General features: G+C 36.7%; 2 protein-coding genes across 2 annotated transcripts; one reads left to right on the forward strand and one right to left on the reverse strand.

Annotated features, from left to right (window-relative positions):
* Nucleotides 1-774: 774 nt before the first annotated feature.
* LOC103982003 (acyl-CoA-binding protein) lies at nucleotides 775-4,145 on the forward strand. The gene is made up of 4 exons (XM_009398790.3): nucleotides 775-926; nucleotides 1,496-1,613; nucleotides 3,802-3,864; nucleotides 3,943-4,145. The coding sequence occupies exons 1-4, from the start codon at nucleotides 915-917 to the stop codon at nucleotides 4,020-4,022; spliced, it is 273 nt and encodes a 90-aa protein (XP_009397065.2). The 5' UTR covers nucleotides 775-914; the 3' UTR covers nucleotides 4,023-4,145.
* A 159-nt stretch (nucleotides 4,146-4,304) lies between these two features.
* LOC135610219 (urea-proton symporter DUR3-like) lies at nucleotides 4,305-18,136 on the reverse strand. Its single transcript, XM_065104446.1, has 9 exons — nucleotides 17,712-18,136; nucleotides 14,707-14,814; nucleotides 14,539-14,634; nucleotides 14,364-14,446; nucleotides 14,051-14,271; nucleotides 10,852-11,114; nucleotides 9,049-9,287; nucleotides 5,438-6,087; nucleotides 4,305-4,871 (listed from the first exon to the last, which is right to left on the reverse strand). Exons 1-9 carry the CDS (start codon nucleotides 17,880-17,882, stop codon nucleotides 4,606-4,608), a joined length of 2,097 nt encoding a protein of 698 aa, XP_064960518.1. The 5' UTR covers nucleotides 17,883-18,136; the 3' UTR covers nucleotides 4,305-4,605.
* Between the last annotated feature and the right edge of the window lie 2,769 nt (nucleotides 18,137-20,905).

Raw genomic sequence — 20,905 nt, forward strand, 5'->3', positions numbered from 1 at the left:
GAAAAATAAATAAATATCATACTCAAATCTTTGTTTATGATTGAATAATATAATGTTATTATTATTATTATTGGTATTACTTAAATGACCTTGAATTATGGAAGATAACAGTGAGATTTTTTCGAACTTGTATCACAGTCAAACTATTGGGCACGATTAGCTTAAAACTTTTGATAATTATCGAATCATTATATTCAAGATTATGGTTATAACATCACTATTTACGATTGTAATATTTATAATTAGTTTTACATCGAAAATGAATAAAGATTAAGATTAATTTATAAAGATTTGATGAGTATATTATGATAATTTTAACTTAAATATTTTGATTAATGATTAGATCAAATGAAATTATAAGTCAATTAATATCATGATATCAAAATCGACTTAATATTTAGGTACGGTATCAAAGTCGAATCAATATAACTTATGTCGCTCATTCAGGAAAGAGAACAAGATGTCGGTCATTTGTGTTTGTGAAATCCCAACTCATTCCATAACTCTTCGTAAATGTCAGTGTACGGGCATATGCGTTGGCGTGTCCTTTGATGTGTCTGTCAACGAGGCTGAAGAACAACTCATAAACCACACGATAAAGATCGAACGCATGAGATTGCGTTGAACCACGTCATGTTATCTCCATCATGCAACTTAAATGTACACGGCTCACTCCAACCGCCAGTGCTAATTGGCAGATTAGACGGTGACTTGACGCGCCCATCACTGACATTAACAGCCAACCGCCCCAACTCCCTCTGATTATAGATGCTGTTGCGTGTATCAAAGCTCACAGCTTCGGAGAAACCAAAGCACGGCTGTTTTGTGCGACTATAAAATGTGCGGACTCGCTCCCAAACGAACATAAAACGACTGAAGCCTAAGCAGAGAAGAGGAAGTGGCGCGGCCGATCGATGGGTTTGAAGGTGCGGGAAATATCCTAGCGTTTTGTTTTTTCGGATCCATGTGTAGATTCCTACCCAATCTGCTTTGATAGTTCGCATCTTGTTGAGATCAGTCTGCTTTCAGCTATGGTAGTGTATGTTCTGATCGGACTTTTGTTGCTGGCGTAGATCAGATTTGGTTTTTGGGTCGCTTGAATATTTGGTGGGTCTATTTTCTGCTGATTCTTTAGTAGATCTTCTGATTCTATCCTCCCACGATCTGTTCAATAAATTGCTCTGTGTGTGTGTGGGAGTACGGATTGTGTTGGATGGAAGAGATGTTGTTTTTTTTATCCTTCTCGGATGGGGCAAGAAATCGGTCTTAACAATGTTGTTTGTTTCTGATCTCTTTGCACGGTTGTCATGTCACTACTACCTATTGATTTCTTGGCATATGCTTCCTCTGAAAATATTATTTGTGTTTTTCTGTTTTCTCTTTTTTTGGTTCTCAATATTTTTGCGTGTATCGAATAAACATTCAATTATTATCATTAATGTTTAAGTGGTCATAGTAATCATGAACACTTTCTGCAATTATCATCATGTTGCAGGAGGAGTTTGAAGAATATGCCGAGAAAGCAAAGACCTTGCCTGAAAATACGACCAATGAGAATAAGCTGATTCTCTACGGTCTCTACAAGCAAGCAACTGTTGGACCAGTTAATACTAGTATGTACAGATTTCCTTCTATGTTATTTTAGCATCAGCTTTATGTGTTTGCAATGTCAAATATGAAGTTGGTAGATGATGATCTGAATTCTGACAGATATTGCAGGTGCAACCTTTCATCTGCTCTTAACCCTAGAAAATATAGCGGCCATACCACGTCAGTCTTGATTGCAATATCATTATTTGAGAAAAATTCTCTTCTGTTATTTCCAAAATTAGGCACCGGTGCAGGATTGCTATAATCATTCATAAGGCATACCTTTATCCTAAACCAAAATGGATGATATAGACTAAACATTGAGACGGCATCCTTTATGTTTGTTCATGTTTTCATGTCATACTTTACATTTATCCCATCAAGCTGCTTCCTTTACCATTTCCTGCTTTGGGCTATGTTTCAAATCCTCTGAACTGTGTTTACCTGGTCATGCTTGGCAGTGGCAAAATATGAAATTGCATGATGCTTTTTTTCCTTCAATCTCTTGGGTATAACATGCATCGAAATTATCCGATCCCTATGATACCTATATTTGGGCCTGAACCTGCCTAAGCCCTGGTGACCCAAGACACTCCAAATACTTGCATGGTATTACCCACTGTTTAACCTCAAGGAGACAATGCTGAACAGCATTTTGCCTATATTCATTGCCACTTTTGCAGTTTTCTTGTGCTTTATCTTTTCTAATATTTTTTTTATCAAAGATCCTATCTGTCAATTAATCAGGCTGCTCAGTCATATATAGATTTAGCAATGGAGTCTCAATTATTTGAGATTGGCTACATAAATCTTTTGTTGCCGTTGAGATTCGTAAAGAGCCATATATTTAGTCAAGTTAAGAGTATTTGAATTTTTTTATGGTTTCTGTTAAAGAGTTTTTTAAGGTCTTCTTCTACTTCTCATCTACCAGGAATTTATTTCTCATCTCTTCTAACTACCGCATCTAGGTTTTATATCTGAGTATATATCATTAACATTATTTATTTTACCTTTTTTGACTACCACGATTGGTGACCTCTTCTAATAGAATTTATTTGGGATCAGCCACATGCTCGTACAATTTGTCGATCTCCTTATTAGTATGAGTGATTATTTCACTATCTGATGTAGCTCTTTTGAGTATATATTACTAACAGGAATTCTTTCACCCCTTCTGACCACCGTTTCCTATCTGTGCACATGTCCATAACATGTCTGTGCTTGTAGGCCTCCTTATTAGTACCATGAGTGAAGCTAAAATTGTTAAAAAATTTACTTGTCAGTTTTGTACTATTACATAAGATAACTCTTCCACATACTTGTTACTTTATGTTTACCTTCCTACATTTTGCTATTTTAATGTTGCTAGGCATTAAGTGATTTTTCTGAAGCGACAAATCTTATAAACCAGGCCACCTGACAAATTGTCCAATCTTTTCATTGTTACAGATAAATCTACCATTATAATTTGTGTTTGTAATATTTTCAACTGTAGTTTTGTAGGTATCAAGTGATGCTGTGCAATCCTATGAATACCAACTTCCTGATTTCTTTGTATTTGTGTCATTCTCTTCTTGACTGTCTCATTTTCTTTCTCATCATGTCTGAAAAAATATTTGATCTGACATGCTATCCTTGTATAGCACAATCAAGTCATGTACAAAAACTTCATCTCCATATGAAAATACCTTCACTATTTATTCCTCCCTTTGAGAATATCTTCTTCCCTGGAAGAGAAGATCCTTGATGAGAGGCTAATATCCTATCAATATGCAGATTTGATCTCTATCTGGAAATTGTTATTTTAGGCTGTGTTTTCTTCAAGTCAAATATTTTCATGTTTCACTGTTTTACATGTTAAAAATTTTCATTTCGTTTTAGGCTGTGTTTTTTCAAGTTAAAAATTTTCACTCTTTTACTCAATGTAAAGGAAAAGGACTTGCATAATAAAATTATGTTTTTCCCCTTCATTAGGACATATAATGAACGGTTAATGAAATTTATGCAGTTTAGACATCTTGTTTCTTGGGTATACAGGGCACTGAGCCTCATTAGTGCATGCATTCTGAGTTTTGAATGCTATTACTTTTGCTGTCAATACATGACTTACTACAACCTTTTGTTCCAATAGATGTTCTTTACTTGATAGAGTTCACCCAGGTGCGCGTTGGTTTCAAAAATCGGTCCATACTTGAGCCCTATGTTTTGCAGGTCGCCCGGGTGTGTTCAATCAGAGGGACAGAGCAAAGTGGGACGCTTGGAAGGCTGTTGAAGGTTTCAGAAGCTACTGTGAATCTTTCACTCCCTGTTCAAATGCCTAGCTTCTTTCTTACTTAGGTTTATCACTTGCAGGCAAATCAAAGGAGGACGCCATGAGCGACTACATCACTAAGGTCAAGCAGTTGCTAGAAGAGGCTGCTGCAGCTGCGTAGACTCCTCCTGTCCGAGTGCCATCTTCTAGTGATGCATTGATCAATTATCTTCTGAACTACATCAGTATTTCTTTCTTTCCCCGTGTATTCACATCTTCATCTATCAAATAAGTTATGTTTTAATCGTGGATGTATCTGTTCAAAAATTGTGCATGATAGCTCAGTAAGTTAATTGCAAAAGAAGAACTTAATCGAGAGTGCTTACCACAACGAATCCTCACAATTAACTTCGGCTACACCTGAAGAAAAGACTTGGTCATTCTCAAATTCTAACTCGACCTATGAAGTCCAAGATTCCAACTGATCATTCACAGCATTTATAAGAGTCAGACGTATCCAAAATGTTTGTTACATGAAAATATTCATTTCTATTAGTCAGAACATTGTAGATCAACACAAATCTTTAACACTACTAGGGACATGCACGCGAACATACCAAATCTTCAACACCACTTCAAACAGCACAAAGACATGCGGAACAAACACACAGCCACAGAGCTTCAACTAATTCGACCATAAACGATCCACAAAGGTTGGATCGTTTGGTGAACTTTTACTGCAGCGGAACCACACAAACTGATTCCTAACCGTCAAGTTTCTTGGTCTTCTCTTTTTCCAGCAAGTAGTATCTCTCAGCTTCTGGCATCGTCACCATGATGGCGCGCAGTCGGGAATTCATTTCGTCTACCTTCTGCATCATGGCGTCATTGGTTAACATGCCATTCAAGACACGTACAATTGTTCCCCAGCTTTCTGTTAAAGGTAAGATAATGATTACTACAGAGGCAATGGTACCCCATGCAATGGCAACCACTGCCCAAAACGTGAAGTAGCCCAAACTGAATTTTCCTGCATGAAAATAAAATGAAATTAACAGATATAGTGAAATCATATAAGTTCTTCAACATTGAGGATAATTTTTTCCAACCATGATGTCTTTAGATATAGACTGCCTTTTTTGTGTCATTGGCACTGTCACTTGGTAAGATTGTCAAAGGACTGCAGCGCTTGCAAGAAAGAAATCTAAGAGAGATCGGAAATTGATTTTGCATTACTAGACAGTGAGAAAAGTACATGTATAATGCTAATAAGGTACTACCGCAGAACTCGGCCAACATGACGAGTCAGACCCATAATTTCATATGCCAGTTTGAGTTGATGAAACCAAAAAGAAAATTCTGTAACATGTGCTACCAGATTAAAAGTAATGTTGAGTCTATTCTAAACTTGTATACAATGTTGAAGGAAAGGAAGTGTCTCAATTTTTAAAGGTATTGCTATAGGTCTGAATCAATATGCTGGTAACTAAAATTTACCTTAGAAGTTACAACTTAGCAAAGTCAAAAAATATTATCCTCGACTCTCTGTAATTTTAGCTTACCAAGAAGTAAAGATGGAGATACAGATATTCTTACCTGCTGGAAGTGAAAGCATCGGCCAAATGATCACGATGATAGCTGTGAAAACTATGCCCCACTTCACAATCCAACCCTTAGCTCTCAAAAGCTTTTCCTCCTTAAACTCTTCATCTGGCAAATCACTCTGTACCTGCTCAACCAATGTTATTTCTTTGGTAGTTCCCCAGTCATATTTCTGGGGCCACAAGATGCTACACACAACATGAATAAATCCTCCAGTCAATATAGCTACTAGGTTGCCAGCGAGCATGGGAGCGTTCCGACCAGTAGTCTCAAGATTAACACGGCCATATTCTATGCTTGTCACTGCTAACCACGTAATTATTCCTAGGATGCAACCAATGACTGTTCCAAGAATAGCACCAAGTGCGTTTGCCTTTCTCCATAGAAGCATCAAAGCTATAGGCATCACTGCTGAGCCTATAATTACTCCCATTGCAAGATACATCCATCCAAGAGAAACTCCAACCTTGTTCAAGATTACAGCTAAAACACCCATGAAACATCCAAAACCAAGGACAACCCCTCTGGAGACTTTGAGTATCTGCTTCCCAGTTGCATCAGGATTTATGTATGTCCGGTAAATATCATATGTGCACAAAGAAGAAACCGCCACTAGTTCCGCTGAGCCAGCAGAAGTCACAGCCCTGCAACAAATAATTGGCAATGTCCATTTATTAGAAACTCCAATATGCTCGTAATATCTTATACAATGCAAACTCAGGGTTGCTTATGACATAAATATCTAAGTCAGGTCAATCACTCACTTAAAAGCTATTTTTTGTTAATTTTAATTACCTTTAACACATAGGGTAACAATTGTTAGGGCAATTTCACCAATTCCCTGGTATTTGCGGAACCTATTTCAAGATATTTTTCCTCTTCTTGCCAAGCTCAAGGTTGTAGACATCTGCTACATCCCTAGGGCTAGTAATTTTGTTAGCCATTCAGGAGGTCCCAAGGTTCCCATTTTGTTAGTAATTTTGTTAGCCATTCAGGAGTTCCCATTTCTGCTACATCCCTTGGCAAACTTCAGGAGATCCCAAGGTTCCCATTTCTTGTATCCTGCGGCTGACTGCCCAGCTCACCTTGTTGTTCTTGATACTTAAATCAATTTAGCTTTCTTTCTTTTCCAAAAAAAAACATAGGGTAACAATTTGAGTATGATCATTACGGTTAGTGATAATACCAATCATGTCTGTGAAACTGATAAAGAATAGAGGATAATTTGAACAATAAAACTTATTACAAACTAACACTATGTACATGGTCTTATAACTGATCCATTCATATTATTCCACACAATTAGAGGTTTATAAGAGTGGATAAGATCATTTACCATGTAGAATACATTATGCTCCAATTTTCTAAAAAAATCTGTCTGAATCAAGTGATATTCAATACAAATTAACTACAATTTGCAAAGGACATCCAGATCAGTTAATAAATTGCAAAAGATTCTAAAAGAATCACTGAGTTTGTGGGTTTGCACAATCTATCTCACTCAGATCCAAAATGAAGTTCTGTCATAACAGTCAGTCTGTGAGTTTGCTCACTTACTTTTGTCAATAGGAGGCTCTAAGACACGGTACAGACATTTTTATCCAATAACTTTTATATCACCTTTTTATTCCTACCAAAAGAAATAGGAATTTGATCATCTCAAATAGGGGATGTTCCTACTCAGCCCTATATCACTTGAAATAACAACTTCTCCTGAAATTAGATTAGGTATTGACAACTGATTCAAAATAACTCAACTATCACCTTGATATAAGATGCATAATTACTTACTAGTTCTGTTGAACACAATGTAATATCAAGTTGATGTTTCAAAATTATAAGTACAGATTGATTCGGATTGGTAGATCTAAGATTAGAGTTGAACATAAACAGAAGTATCTGTAATGAGTACTTGCGACATTAATACTTGTCCCTGATAGTTTCATTAACTAAAATCTCTGTTGCATTCCATATTTCTAAACAAGGCTTAGAACTTTGAGCCCTCCTAATGCCAACAGAAATGTCAAATTCAATAAACATAACATCTCACTTCATTATCCACCTTTAGATCTTATTTTGCTGAAGCTGATACCCTTATCCTAGACACATTATCCATCATTTTCTCATTCTCCCAATTACCTTATGTTCTTAGATGTTCTTTGGTGCTGAATATTCAAAGAAAATACATTTTAGATCAACTTTTTCTCATAGAAGGTTTCAAATGTTATGTAAGACATGTCAGACATAAGTACAGCAATCTGTAACTTGAATTTTCAACCAAAGTATACCATTCATCTGTTTTCTAGTGCTCGATGTCACATAAGAACTGTGTATGCTTTTTGAACATAAATCCTTCTTTTGATATTAATCCTTACCCTCCATAACTTTTCTCAATTTAGTTTACCTATAAATAAAATGCATTATTGTGAAGCCTCGGATTTTTGTGCACCGAAAAATTCTAATGTCTTAACCAAGGACTACTGTACTATCCAAAATGGGAAACAGTGGGGGGTGCAGGGTGGGGGTGGGGGGTGGCGGGTGGTTTAAGGTACATACTGGTTTGGGTGTGGGTTGGTACACAGACCATCCCTGTTTCGAGCATCATGGTCAAAATAAAAAAAAAATAAAAAAAAACGATGGGGTCCATCCAACTCAGCACTAAAAAAAGAAAAAAAAAATTAAAGCTCACGAACGTGAGCCCTCTTCTTGCACGTTGCTGCCACTACACCTGTTTCGTGATGTCATTATCGCCGCCACTGCTTCCCAACGTCGTCGCTACCACCATCATTGCTTCCCGACGCCGCTACAACCACCACCATTTCTCGATGCCGTACCGCCACCACCGCTTCTCGATGCTACTGCTTCGCGAATCCTTGGTCATACTGGTTGATGCCGCTACCAACATTGTTGCCCCGTGTTCCTTCTTCTTCCCAGTTATGCTCCTACCTCTTCTCCTCCACTTCTTCTTTCTTCTTCTTCCTTCTCCTCTTTCTCTTTTTCTTTTTTCCTTCGTCCTTGCTCCTCCTTGCTCCTCTATTCCTCCATCACCCCTTTCTCTTCTCCTTTATTTGTCTTCCTCTCCAAAACACCAATACATAGCAGTGTACTATGTGTCGATACACTAGTACTAACCAAAATGTACTAGTTCGACAGATTGCCAAAACGGGTTTGGCACCCAAAACAACGATCCTTGGTCTTAACTACTAATCTGATTTATGCTAACATATGTGAATTTTTTCAATTATATGTATTAAATTTCTTTAGATTAAATAAAATTTAGAAGCTAACCAAATTTTATCTTTAAGGTTTTTTCCTACGAAATAATATAAACCATATAATATTATAAGTAAAATAGTTAAACAAGTAACTTGGTCTATCGCTGCTTTTTGGGCTGCGATGATATTTTTCATGTAAGCATAACACATTAAGCTATAACATCCACACAGATTTGTCAATATAACTGCAATTTGTTGACATGCCACCGACTTGCACAAAAATCAAGATATCTGTTGCCCATTAGGAAAGAACTAGAGAACTAAGTGCCTGCATTCACTTGCAAACCTATGAAAGTAGAAGATCAAACTAAAAGGGAGCTTAGAACTTACATAAAGAGCATTGTGAGTAGGAGGACTGATCCTGATTTTCCCATTAAGGCAGTTGCTGTAGCAGGAGGAACAAGGCCTTTCGCAGCTTCAGTTGCTGTTAATGGAAGATCAAGAGCCAGTGCACCTAATCCCAATGATGTTGCCAAAGAGAATGGTACAGCAAACCAAACAAGCCCACCCAACAAATATCCCTTGTGGGTAGATGATGGTCTTGCAGCTATGGCACTCATCCAATATCCCTGAAGCACAGAAAAATATGAGGACTTTCAAGATATCTTTCATATTTTGACTAATAAACCAAGTAGCTAAATTGTCAATGATGTCAATCAAGCTAAACAATCTACCAAATAAAAATAGAAAAAAATTTCCAAATTGGAAAGTAGATAATAACAAGCCATTGAACTGTCACAGATAGCAACAGGACAGTCATATCTATTTTTTCACCAGCAACCTGTTTAATAGTGATAAACAGAAAAGGTGCAGTAACATCTTATTAACCAGTTGGTCATGACATGTTAGGAAATGTCATAGATAACGAAGATGTGATTTCTGCATCTCTTGTAGGTTATGTACAAAAAAACCCTTGATAGATGTGATTGGATGTTGTTTTGTTAATATTTCCATTGCTAAATTTATTTTTATGTTTTGACATTATATTTTTTGTCACTTACGATTGCACTTCATTGACAGTATGTCAAAACTTTATTAGATTTCTAATTGTTTTCTAAGATAATTGATGCAATGGACAAATATTTTGAGAAAACAATTGAGTCGATATTTCTCTTATATATATATATATATATATATATATATATAAATAACTCTATCAAGTGAAGTCTCCTTTATATTCTTTTACCTGCATTTTAAAATCCTACATAGAAACAAGAAGTGCCAAACATTTTAATATATCAGTTTAATGATAAAAAGGTTTTGATATAGGAAATAAAACAGTAGATCCTGAATTATTTGCTTGAAATCTATAGGTCATGAATCTTTATATGGTTTCTAGCATTTCTTTGCTTCCATCTACTAATGGTATTAGTATAAGGGAAGAAGAAATATTTGGAATCTAATTGATAAAAGGAAAAACATGATAAACAATTATAATTAATTAAAATTTTATTTAGAAAGTGATATTAGAAGTGTATGAAGTCCTTACAAGTAGAAAATTTTGATATTTTAGCATGGTAAAAGACACAAACGCACATTTATATTCATTTTACCGTGGTTCATGGTATTCTTAGCCCTTCAAACACTCAGAAGCAGCCTTTAGTGTAAGCAGAGTCATTAATGAAAAATGGTAGAAAAATGAGAGAAAATACATTAGAAGTATCCATCTATCTTAAAGATTAGATGGATGTCGAATAAAGACATAATATTAAAGATAATAAATATTTTTTGTTTTTATTTATATTTTTGAATTTTTATGTAAATTTTTTAACCTATTTTAATTTTCAGAAAAACAAGGGTCCACCTTATGTAGTCCAACATGGCCTTGGGCTGCATGCCAAATTTAGACCAGATTTGGTTTCTTGGCCTGGTCAGTGGAGTGTCATGCCACCCCAATCCATGTCTGTCAGCTTGCCTTAGCCCATATTACATCTCTATCCAAGCATTTGTTTTTTAATATTCTTTTACTTTTTATAGAATGAGGATTAAAAGAAAAGTTCTAAGCACTGACATAGTCTAAATAAGAATGAGAACAAAGATCTAAAGGGCATTGATAAAAGGAAAGCAACTCAAAAGTGAAGGTTATGATGAATGTGTACAGAAACAAACAACATGTTAGAAAATGTAACTTACATTGTCTACAAAAACGGTTCCAAAGTTTCCAACAATGTTGATAATTCCAAAAACAAGGCCACCTGAGCTTAACATGGTTAAGTAAGTTCCTTTATAGTTCCCACTTACAGGTCCACAAGATTGACCTGTATGTGAAATTGGATAATCACATACTCTTGATTTGCTAGCAACCTTCATAAGGTGGTTGTATACGACTTTTGGGCTGCCGAGATGACTACTTGCTGTATATACCAAATAAACAAATATGACCAAGACGACGTGCACTGCATGTAGCAGGAAGCTGAAAGTTAGGGAAATCAAGATAAGATAGCAACATCACAAATTCAGATACGTAAGATTGCAGAAAGAGAAATAAAATATCAGAAATATTCTCAATCAGAAACACTTTCAGATTCTTGGAATTTAGATATACCACAAGACTAGGAATATAGGATCCTGATCAACTTGTGATAATTGTCGATGCAAAGTTGATAAAAAGGTCAGAAAAAATTTTGCGCATCCCTAGTATCATACTTGTTATGAGACAAAATCAAGATGGTGTGTGTGCAATAACAAGGGAACAAATTATCTCAGACACATCAGCTTGTGGAAGAATAAAATAAAAATGAGAAGCAATATAAACATGTCAGTCAGGTAGCAATAAGATCGGACTGCTTTTGTGCTAGGCAGATACTAGATTTGCCAAAGAGAAAAAACAGCCTAAAGGCCTATATAGGCATGAACTAATATTTAATGTTCAAATTTCTCATTTTTGATGATCATACATTTGTAAAGTAACATGAACAGAAACCTATCCAGAACCCATCTCATGTAGACGGGTGCAACCAAATCTTAGGCCTGACGATATAATATGGCTATGCTTGACTTAATGCATCCAGACACAAATCGGCCATGGTCACAACCTTTGATATCATCAAGAGAAAGACAATTTAATATTAATTTAGTGCATGGAACCACACTCCCATTTGATTCCTACAAATCATTGGCAAATTATACATAGGAAACTTCCAACTTCTAGGTACACTTCCTCTGTGACATGATTTGACAGATAAAATGACAATCAGAACCAATCATGAAAACTAACATAAACTAAATTTAAGCTTTTCATTAAGAAAGATGATGAGAAAAAATAAAATCTAGAAGTTATAGTGTAAATCTCTAGGGAACTAATTCTACAGTTGAGAAAAAAAAATTGAAATACAATTCTCTGTGCAATGGCATAAAGAAAATCAAGTAGATATTTTATGGATAAAAGAATGAGTTTTTATACTGGTCTATGCCTCTTTGCTTGTTTATCCTTTTCTAATCTGTCAGCATTCAGAGTCTCAGACTATGAAAACTAAACAAGATTGAAGATAAAACATTGAAATAATAAACACACACTTAAAATTGGTAATATAAGATGGATCTATCAATGGTAGACTTTTTTTGGGTCTATTTATGACAGTGCCTCCTAGCTCTTCAAAGGAAGAACTTCATTGATTTGCTGATAGAAGGATCAAACAAGAAATCCCAACGCTAAAAGACTGCTACAAATAAAACATATAATAAAAGGTAAATGGATGTTCAGGCGGCGAGCGTCCATAAGGAGATATGGCCAATCTGATTATGGACTAGAACAAAGCTTATCTGGAGGACATAAACCAGTGCCAGCCCCATCTTCTGCTGTCTCCTCTGCTTTCCTTTCCTTTCCAAGTGATACACCAAACTAAATTATTAATTTTAGATTAATTCAATATCAGAACCTAAGTTATATCTACTTACTCGGGTCTCAAGGTTGGCTTGGTTTTTGAATTCAAATGCATGTTGACAAAGAAGGGTGATGGCTCCATATCATTATTCAGCCACTGTTATCTTCGAAGTATCTTACATTTACTGATATTTATTCCTTCCTATCTCATACCATGGTGATCTTGCCCCTTATTCTTACCCTTTGGTGATCCTTGATAATTGTACTCTTAAAGATAACCTGACTTCAAAATGCCTTTTGGACATTACCTTTGACAAGTTCACGTAATGTGTTCATTCTGTGAAAATTCAGTAGTTGAGGCAACTGATTGAAAATTAAATTTGACTTGGAAGACTTGAATACAAAAAACTTTGTCTTCTTCTAATTCAGTACATATTACGGTACCTTCCTCCTTTGGCACTGCTTATTATAGTCTAAATTTTTTAGTCATTAAGTTTTGGTAGTAAAGAAATAAGTTTGCAGAAACCCTTACAGCTCCTCATTATGTTCCATATGCTGTGTGGACCGGTAAGCTCTCCTCATTGACTAACAATGATTTTTCTACTAATACTCTTAGTTCATACATATCCTACTCTCTAACGACTTCATTCTTGGTTAAGTTCTATGCACATGAACCAAGCACAACAAAGTAACAGCTTACATGGGGTCGGCTACATGATCCTTTTCAACATTAAAGTTTCTGACGTCACTAGCAATTCAAGGTCACATTTCTTTTTGATTGCTTCTAAAGAATTATTCTATACTGTTTGTGGAAATCCTGACAATTCTATTCTGAATAGAGTATGTTCTTTTTGGTTCTCATTTTGGCATGTCCAATTAATCTTGAATAATTTCCCCTCAAATTCCTCGATTGGAACTACCTTATAATATCATAAATCCTAGCACAAAACATTGTCAGAACAAACCTGAATCCAAGTGGGAGATAAATAGTCTGAAACTCCAGGAATCTTAAAATGATTCTCGGGCCCTGTGTCGTTCCTTTGCAGACCAAAACATTAATATCCCTGTGAACAAACATTTTTAACCCAATCAACTATACTTTCAGGCCTCAAAGAAAAATTAAGGCACGGTCACTATATTTCAGGCCGTAACTAATCATAATCCTTGCCTTTTACTTTTGCATGTTCATTTTGGATTCACCCATCTCCCTATTGGCAAAAAGATAAATTGGTCAATGAAGATATCTGTATCTCATTGAAAGGAAAGTTTTACAAGGGTCATGGCAACATAGACCTTCTATTTCCTCTGTAACATTTTATTACAGGAGAGATTCACGACCAAAAAGACAATGCTACAGTTTTTATGACAATAACCAGAGAGTAACGCAGAGCTAATATTCATCCAAAAGAAGGAAGGCTGTATATTAAATTTTTTGTTAGTCCGTATCAAACTCATTCTCATCTACTTATTGTTCCAATTCATAAAAGAAGGAAACTTCAGATTGCATACCTATGACTGAGTGTATGTAGCTGGCCAAGAAGGTTGCCTTTAACCCTCCAGCTAGCGTGTAGACAATAACACCGAGAGGGATCAGAAAGCTCGCGGCGTAGATATTCACACCAGTGAGTGCATTGACAACCGCGGAGCCGCCGAGCAGCAGCATCGCAGTCACAATTATGTTCGTCATGAAGCAAAATACCAGAAACACAACATGCGCAGCAGTTCCCCATCTGCATCAACATGTCGCAAAATCGCGCATCGAAAAAAAAAATCGCAAGAAAATATATCCTAATCAAAAGAACCTGTCGATTCTACGGCATACCGTGCTCTGACGATCTCGCAAACGGTGTGAGCCCTGGGTGCCTTTCTCTTGATCTCTATGGCCATGACACCAAACAGGAGCACCTATTCATGAACAAAAAGGAGCAACCTTTTATCTTCACTGAAACACTGAGACCCTCCTGGTGAGGGCTGGGGTTTGGGAGCAGATGACTGACCTGAATGGTAGCACCACTGGCGTACCAGAAAGGGCCGCTGACTCCGTACTCCCAGGCGACGTTGGAGCTCTGCAGGATGGTCGCTGCCCATGTCCACTGCCATGTCAAATTCCAGTAAGGCGCGGGGAGGAAGAAAGAAGGGGACTGAACTCGGTAAGTTAGGAGTACCTGCGACACAATGACGCTGGCGATGAGGCCGGTCTTGACATTTCTTCCGGCGGTGTTGAACCACTCGGACGTGTGACGGGATCCCACATACCGCTTCTCCAGCCACACCTTGACACACAACAATAAAATGGCTTCATCAATCGTTGGTATTGCAATTATTATCACCACACCACTATTTGTTATTCCCTGGTCTAACCCTAAATCCAACGCTTGCATTCTCATACAAATCAATCTACTAAAACAACCTAAAGTTTAGGTTGGGTTGGAACGTGACCACCCAAGCAACATGAGTTGCATCAATTTGGTTTGTCAACGAATTGGGTCGTCACTATATTATTGCTTTTGACGTTGCCTATGATCGATCATACACAGCTATCAACCGGATAGTCTACGAGTAGTTTTTTCCTATTTGAACCATTTCACCATACTCAAATGCTAGGTTCTGATACCAAATATCATGAATCTGGGTTTAATGGGTTAACTAGTCTATCAACTTCATTTGGTCTAAACCACCGACCAAAATGTTTAAGCTGAAGTTAATAGTAATACACTCATCGTATCCTTATAAGTCAATCTTAATCTTACCCACTTTCGACGTGGAACTAATCAAGGGTGTTACAATCAGCAAACTATTAATTCTCGGGAAAAACCTCTTAATTTAGACTATGCTCATTTTTTATTTTCCAAAAATACGTAGACATCTCTCATCCTTTACATTATATTGTTCAATTACATGAACCGATTCAGAAAGCAAATTAGTTCAATTATGATAATTCATATATTATTTTTATCAATATGCCAAAGACACTGTAACATATTCAAAAGCACACAAATCATTTTTTTTATGTCTTTGTTCTTAAACTAATAAAAAAATATATTTAGTTCTCCTTGGTATAGGCTTAATAATATTTTAGTATATGGGGCAAGAACATAATAATTCTATAATTCTACTAAAAAAATACTATAATTAACATAGAAATCTCAAGTTTTTACATATTTTACAAGTAATGTTGGGAAGAGAGAAGAGTGGAACCAAAATTAAAAGAGAAATCCATCGGAGATCAATAAATAAATAATGTAATAAAAAATTAACATAAGATTTAATGTGATTGGATAAATCCTTATCTTACATTCATGAAATCAAATTCATCATTATATGAAATCAATTACAAGATCTTAAATTATCCTCATTCAAGCATAAATTTTCTTTCAGTGGAATCAACCCTTGAGTTATTCAAACATAAATTTTTTCTTTTGCATATCCCTTAATATATACTCCAAAAAAATTATATATTTTCTCTCACCATCGAGCATCAAAATATTACTCACATCTTGCTTTTCTCTCATCAAAACTAGAAATAAATAAGATATTTATAAAAAAATTAAATCCTAATTATTAGAATTTTCTTCTTATTCTTGTAACATTAGCTCTAAGAATCCTAATGATAAATTAGTTTATATTTTTAATATTTATTCTTTAGTAATGATATTTTTTTATTCTGTATCAAAATAATATAATATTATCAAAAATATTGTAATTCGGTTCATTCTGATCGATTCATTGCGCCAATCTAAAATAAAAGTGTGAGAGTATTTTTGATTTGTTCTTTTTGGAATGACTTTTATCCCAAGAAAAATAAACAGATACTCATCAAGAAAAAAAAAAAATTACATCCTAAGAATTCATCCAAATATCAACTAACTTTGAGATGTATGGTCTTTTTCATCCCAAAAATTACATCCCAAGTCGTTTGGATGTAATTAGTGATTGACGGATGTCACAATGACATATAAATCAATCTTAATACAACGATGTGATATATATGGAAGGCACCTAAGACTTCACTTCGGTGGTTGCATCAATAGAGAGCACTGTTCTAGTTTGTCCCTCAAAAGTCAAAACAAAGCCAAGCAAACATTATAAGTTGAAGGCTTCAGAAGTTGACCAAGATAGGATGTGAACGTTCCTCCCAACACCTTACTGTCAGTCACTATCTCAGAGCATAGCTATTTAAGAATTGAATGACAAGTTTGAAAGATACATCACCAAAACTGGACGCAAATATCAAGTCCAAAGTCAACTCTCGAAAAGAAAACTGTTAAAACTCTTAGTCAACGCTCCCAAAAGGGCAAGTTTCAGTGATTAGCAGTTCTTTAGGCACCCTATTCAGCACAAAATGTGTTAATGATGCATGAAGAAAAAGTGTTCATTCATGGTAGGTGTCACACACACTCCTTTGCTGGATATTATATGAAAATTTCCAGTTTTAATGAACTCCTGAATCTGAAAATAATATCCAAGGCGATAGTTTTTGAGTGCATCATGCCATCAACTTTAAGAGGTTTATAACACTGGTGGACTGTTGTTGATTCATGAATTCAAGCTACAAAGAATCTATGAGAAAAGTCTCAGCAAGTATGCCATCATCAAAGGACCCATCACATTTTTATGTGGTGCTTGAGACACTGACAGACGCCTACTTCCCGGCGATGGAGTACAGGATGGATGTGGCCAAATGCGCCGCCAATTGTCGATTCCAAGTTGGATGTCAAGATATGAGATGAGATGGAATGAAGCTATCAAATGGAGATGAGCAGTGAACGTATAAAAATCCTATAGCCAATTTGAAACAGATCCTATTCTCTGTTTTCTAATGCGAAGGAAATACTTGGGTCTTAGTGAATATTCTTCCTACTGCAGATTTCGCATGGTGTGATCTACTGAAGGTAGTAGATTCGAGTGAGGATTTGTACCACAGATCAAAACCGATGGCTTCTACAATCTGCATTGCACCTCACGAAGGAGGAATCATTATACTCAATTATTGTTCATGGAAGAATGCGAGAAACTAAAGCAAGTAATCGCATAGAAATCAACGATTTGGACCCACTTCCATGGACCTTAAGGCACAAACAAACACCACACGAAGTAGGAATCATTCAAACTAACACCTTATCTTATGGCACCTCTTTGTCAACGGGGGAAGAAGAAGAGAAAGGCGTACCAACAAGGAAGTGAAGACGGCGAAGAAAGCCCCGAAACCGAGGATGACGCCGTAGCCGACGCCCTGATTGAGAACTGGCTTGCCTCCGAAGAAGCTACTCTGCCTCACGCACTGGCCGTCGCTCGACAGCGAGTAGTACTTCTCGCCGAACCCCAGAGGGGAGCAAGCCATGAGAGGTCGCTCCTGTGCAACCTCCCTTCCCTTCTAAAGCAAGCTGGGAATTAACAAGGAAGAAGCATGCGTGGGATGTTGAGGAAGAGAGGCCGCGAGAGTTTATAGGAGGAGAAGCAACAGTTGTGCGAAGCCGTTGTTCTGTCGTCTAAGCCCTTTTCTAAAGTATCAAGCTGTCATGGTCGATGTGGCTTTTCTTCTACCAAGTGAGGTCAGATGATCCCATGGTCTTCTTCGTTTCGGAAACAAACAAAGGGACGATTGCATCTTTTGGAATCTGTGGGGGGTTAAATGCCAAACACCAGTCGCTCATAATTCATGTTCTCTCTCATTATACCAGCGGCTATCAGTGTAATCGTGACAGAGATCCAGACAAATTACCTTAATATGTGGAGATGATAATAGGAAATGAAGTCAAAGCTTGCTTGGACTTTCGGGAATATGGACAGATACGGTCTCTCTCTCTCTCTTTCGATTGGCTGCGGAACCCATTACTTTGGGAACAAAAGGTAACTGAGCAGCAAGAAGATCAGCACCAGAAAACATAAAACTGGAAAGTTACGATCTTGCATAATTGGCCAAAGGCATGGCCTACAAAATTATCTGCTCTAGGAACATGGTAAATTCCTAGAACATGTAGTGAATCAAAAAAGAAAAAGATATCTAGAACCAAGGAATAAGATTGATTCCCTTAGCAATACTGTTGACTTTCTCCAAGCAATCAGAGTTGCTATCAATGCAAGGTGGTTGGAGAGACTCGACAGCTTTTAAGTCTCTTCAGAAGGACAATTGTTTCTGCCATCGAAGGGTTTTGATGCCTTGCTACAGCCGCTCACTATCCGCAGCTTTGAGAAGAAATCTACAGCCTACAGGAAAAGAAGATGACACAAATGAGCCATCCACCTGCAGAATGAAGCTAACCCTTATCTGGCTGTTATCCATAGAGTCCTCCAACATTCTCTCAGAATTTGGGGAGAGATTATATAGTCATTAGCAACGAGAACAACTTTATACCAAGAAGGGAGGGAGGGGAGAGTTGAAAAGTGAGATCTGTTTTTTGGCTGGATGGAAGCCAAAAGGGATTGAACAAAATATCCAGAGGTGAATCAGCAGATAATTTGCAGACTTGACAAGGATCAATTTGGCCGTGGAAGATGAAATGGGTAGTCTATTTTAACAAAGCTTTCAAAGAAAGATTTGGATCTTAGGAATAACCTTAAAATATCGTATATCCCTTCATCGTGGTCAAGACTTATCCATAGACTAGAAATATGAGATACCGATATGTCGACTATTATTATTATTATTATTTAAAAAAATTAATTTTATCTACAACTCACCAATTCTTAATTACGACTGTTGACTATTATTATTATTATTATTTAATAGTAAACAGTTATACATTAGTTGTTAATTCAAAGTTACCTACTTATGTAAATTGGTTTCACACAAAAATAAATCAAACATTCAAACAAAGAGCTCCATCTCCGCATGCACTGCAGCAGCAAGAGCACTAGAGTTGGAGTCCATACCCCCCTCTTCATCTTAGCTGCCGTACTTGGTTGCTTGAATTCACAAGAGCACCGTGAGATGGGAATAGAGCACCGAGGACACGGATTGCCAGCAGAAGAATGATGACAAGGATGAGTAGAAAGGGAGAGTTACCGGCCGTCGGTTCCACTTTTGCTCCTCTAATTAGCATCGCTGTAATGCCGAATGCGACAGGGCCACCGATCAATAAGCATAAGATCAGGATCAGTAAGACGGGAACCAGCGGCGACGGTCCACTTCCCCTGCTGTTCTTCCCCTGCATCGTTTGAACAATCTGGACCTTCTTCTTCTACTACTCCGGGAAATACGATCTGAGCTTCCCACTTCCTGTTCATTCAGCTCATGAAGTGAGGTACATGACACATATGAGGTACATGATGTGTCCAGAGTTTCAAAGTCTGAATGTTTCTGCTTATGACAGCTGAGTCCATAAAAGTTCAATGATCAATCAACATTGTGTTGCAGTTATGCCAATTTTTGAACTTATTCAAGTCCCTGAATTTAAAAGTTTCATCAAGCTTGACACATTCAAATCTCCAAGAATCCAAGCTGTGGATGGTAAATCCCAAGTCTTTTCTAGATTCTGCTGCCCAGAAGTTTGAGGAAGAAAAGCCACTGGCTAGCTTATTCTTGCTTGTTCTGCTTCGATGTAGTTCCACTTTGTTTACGAATTCGAACGACGCTACTAAGAATCACATTAAATCATGTACTGAGATATCTTTTGCCCGATGGTAAACTAAGCTAAATTTTCTTCAAAATTCTAGAGAATTTTGAATATAATATAATATAAATTCTAGAGAAATATTTATATGTGTAATAGGAAAGGAGATAAGACTAAAAGAAGAATCACACATCGCTAAGGTTTGAAAGAAATGGATTACTGAATTTGACCCACAACCTAAAAGTCTAAGTTTCTGAATTGAATTGGTGCTAAATTTGATATATACTAATCCTGATCGAGTTTGTCTTGGACAGACACATCATTGATCAATTTCTAAAGCTTTTCAACCAAAACCTGGAGATGGTGAGAAGAAATCAAATTTGGAAGCAAGAGGTGATTAGATTGTTTCCGTTGTAACATTAACATCTCTTAAACCACAATAAAAGTGATCAAACCTCTTAAGATCACCATTACATGAAGAAAATAATGGACAAGGTTTTCTGCTCAAGAAACAGTGTAACATAGTAGGACGACTGACAGAAACTCTTTTCATTGTTATTTGTATGATTTGCTATCAGAAAGAAATGGAGATAGAGGAGCAAACCAAGATAATAGAGAAAAGTGGCTTACCTCGAAATAGAACCAAAGGGATCAAAATGCAATGACACACAGATTACAATTAGGAGGTCGTCGGCAATCAAACAGAAGGCTGAATATTGTCTTTTTATCTATCTTCACCGGGACTAAACACTGCAAGTAGTAACTGGAAGAACAGCTGGCTTAATGCTTAAATGTATGGTTGATACTTGCA

Source organism: Musa acuminata, chromosome BXJ2-4 (assembly GCF_036884655.1).
Source record: "Musa acuminata AAA Group cultivar baxijiao chromosome BXJ2-4, Cavendish_Baxijiao_AAA, whole genome shotgun sequence".
NCBI lineage: Eukaryota > Viridiplantae > Streptophyta > Magnoliopsida > Zingiberales > Musaceae > Musa > Musa acuminata.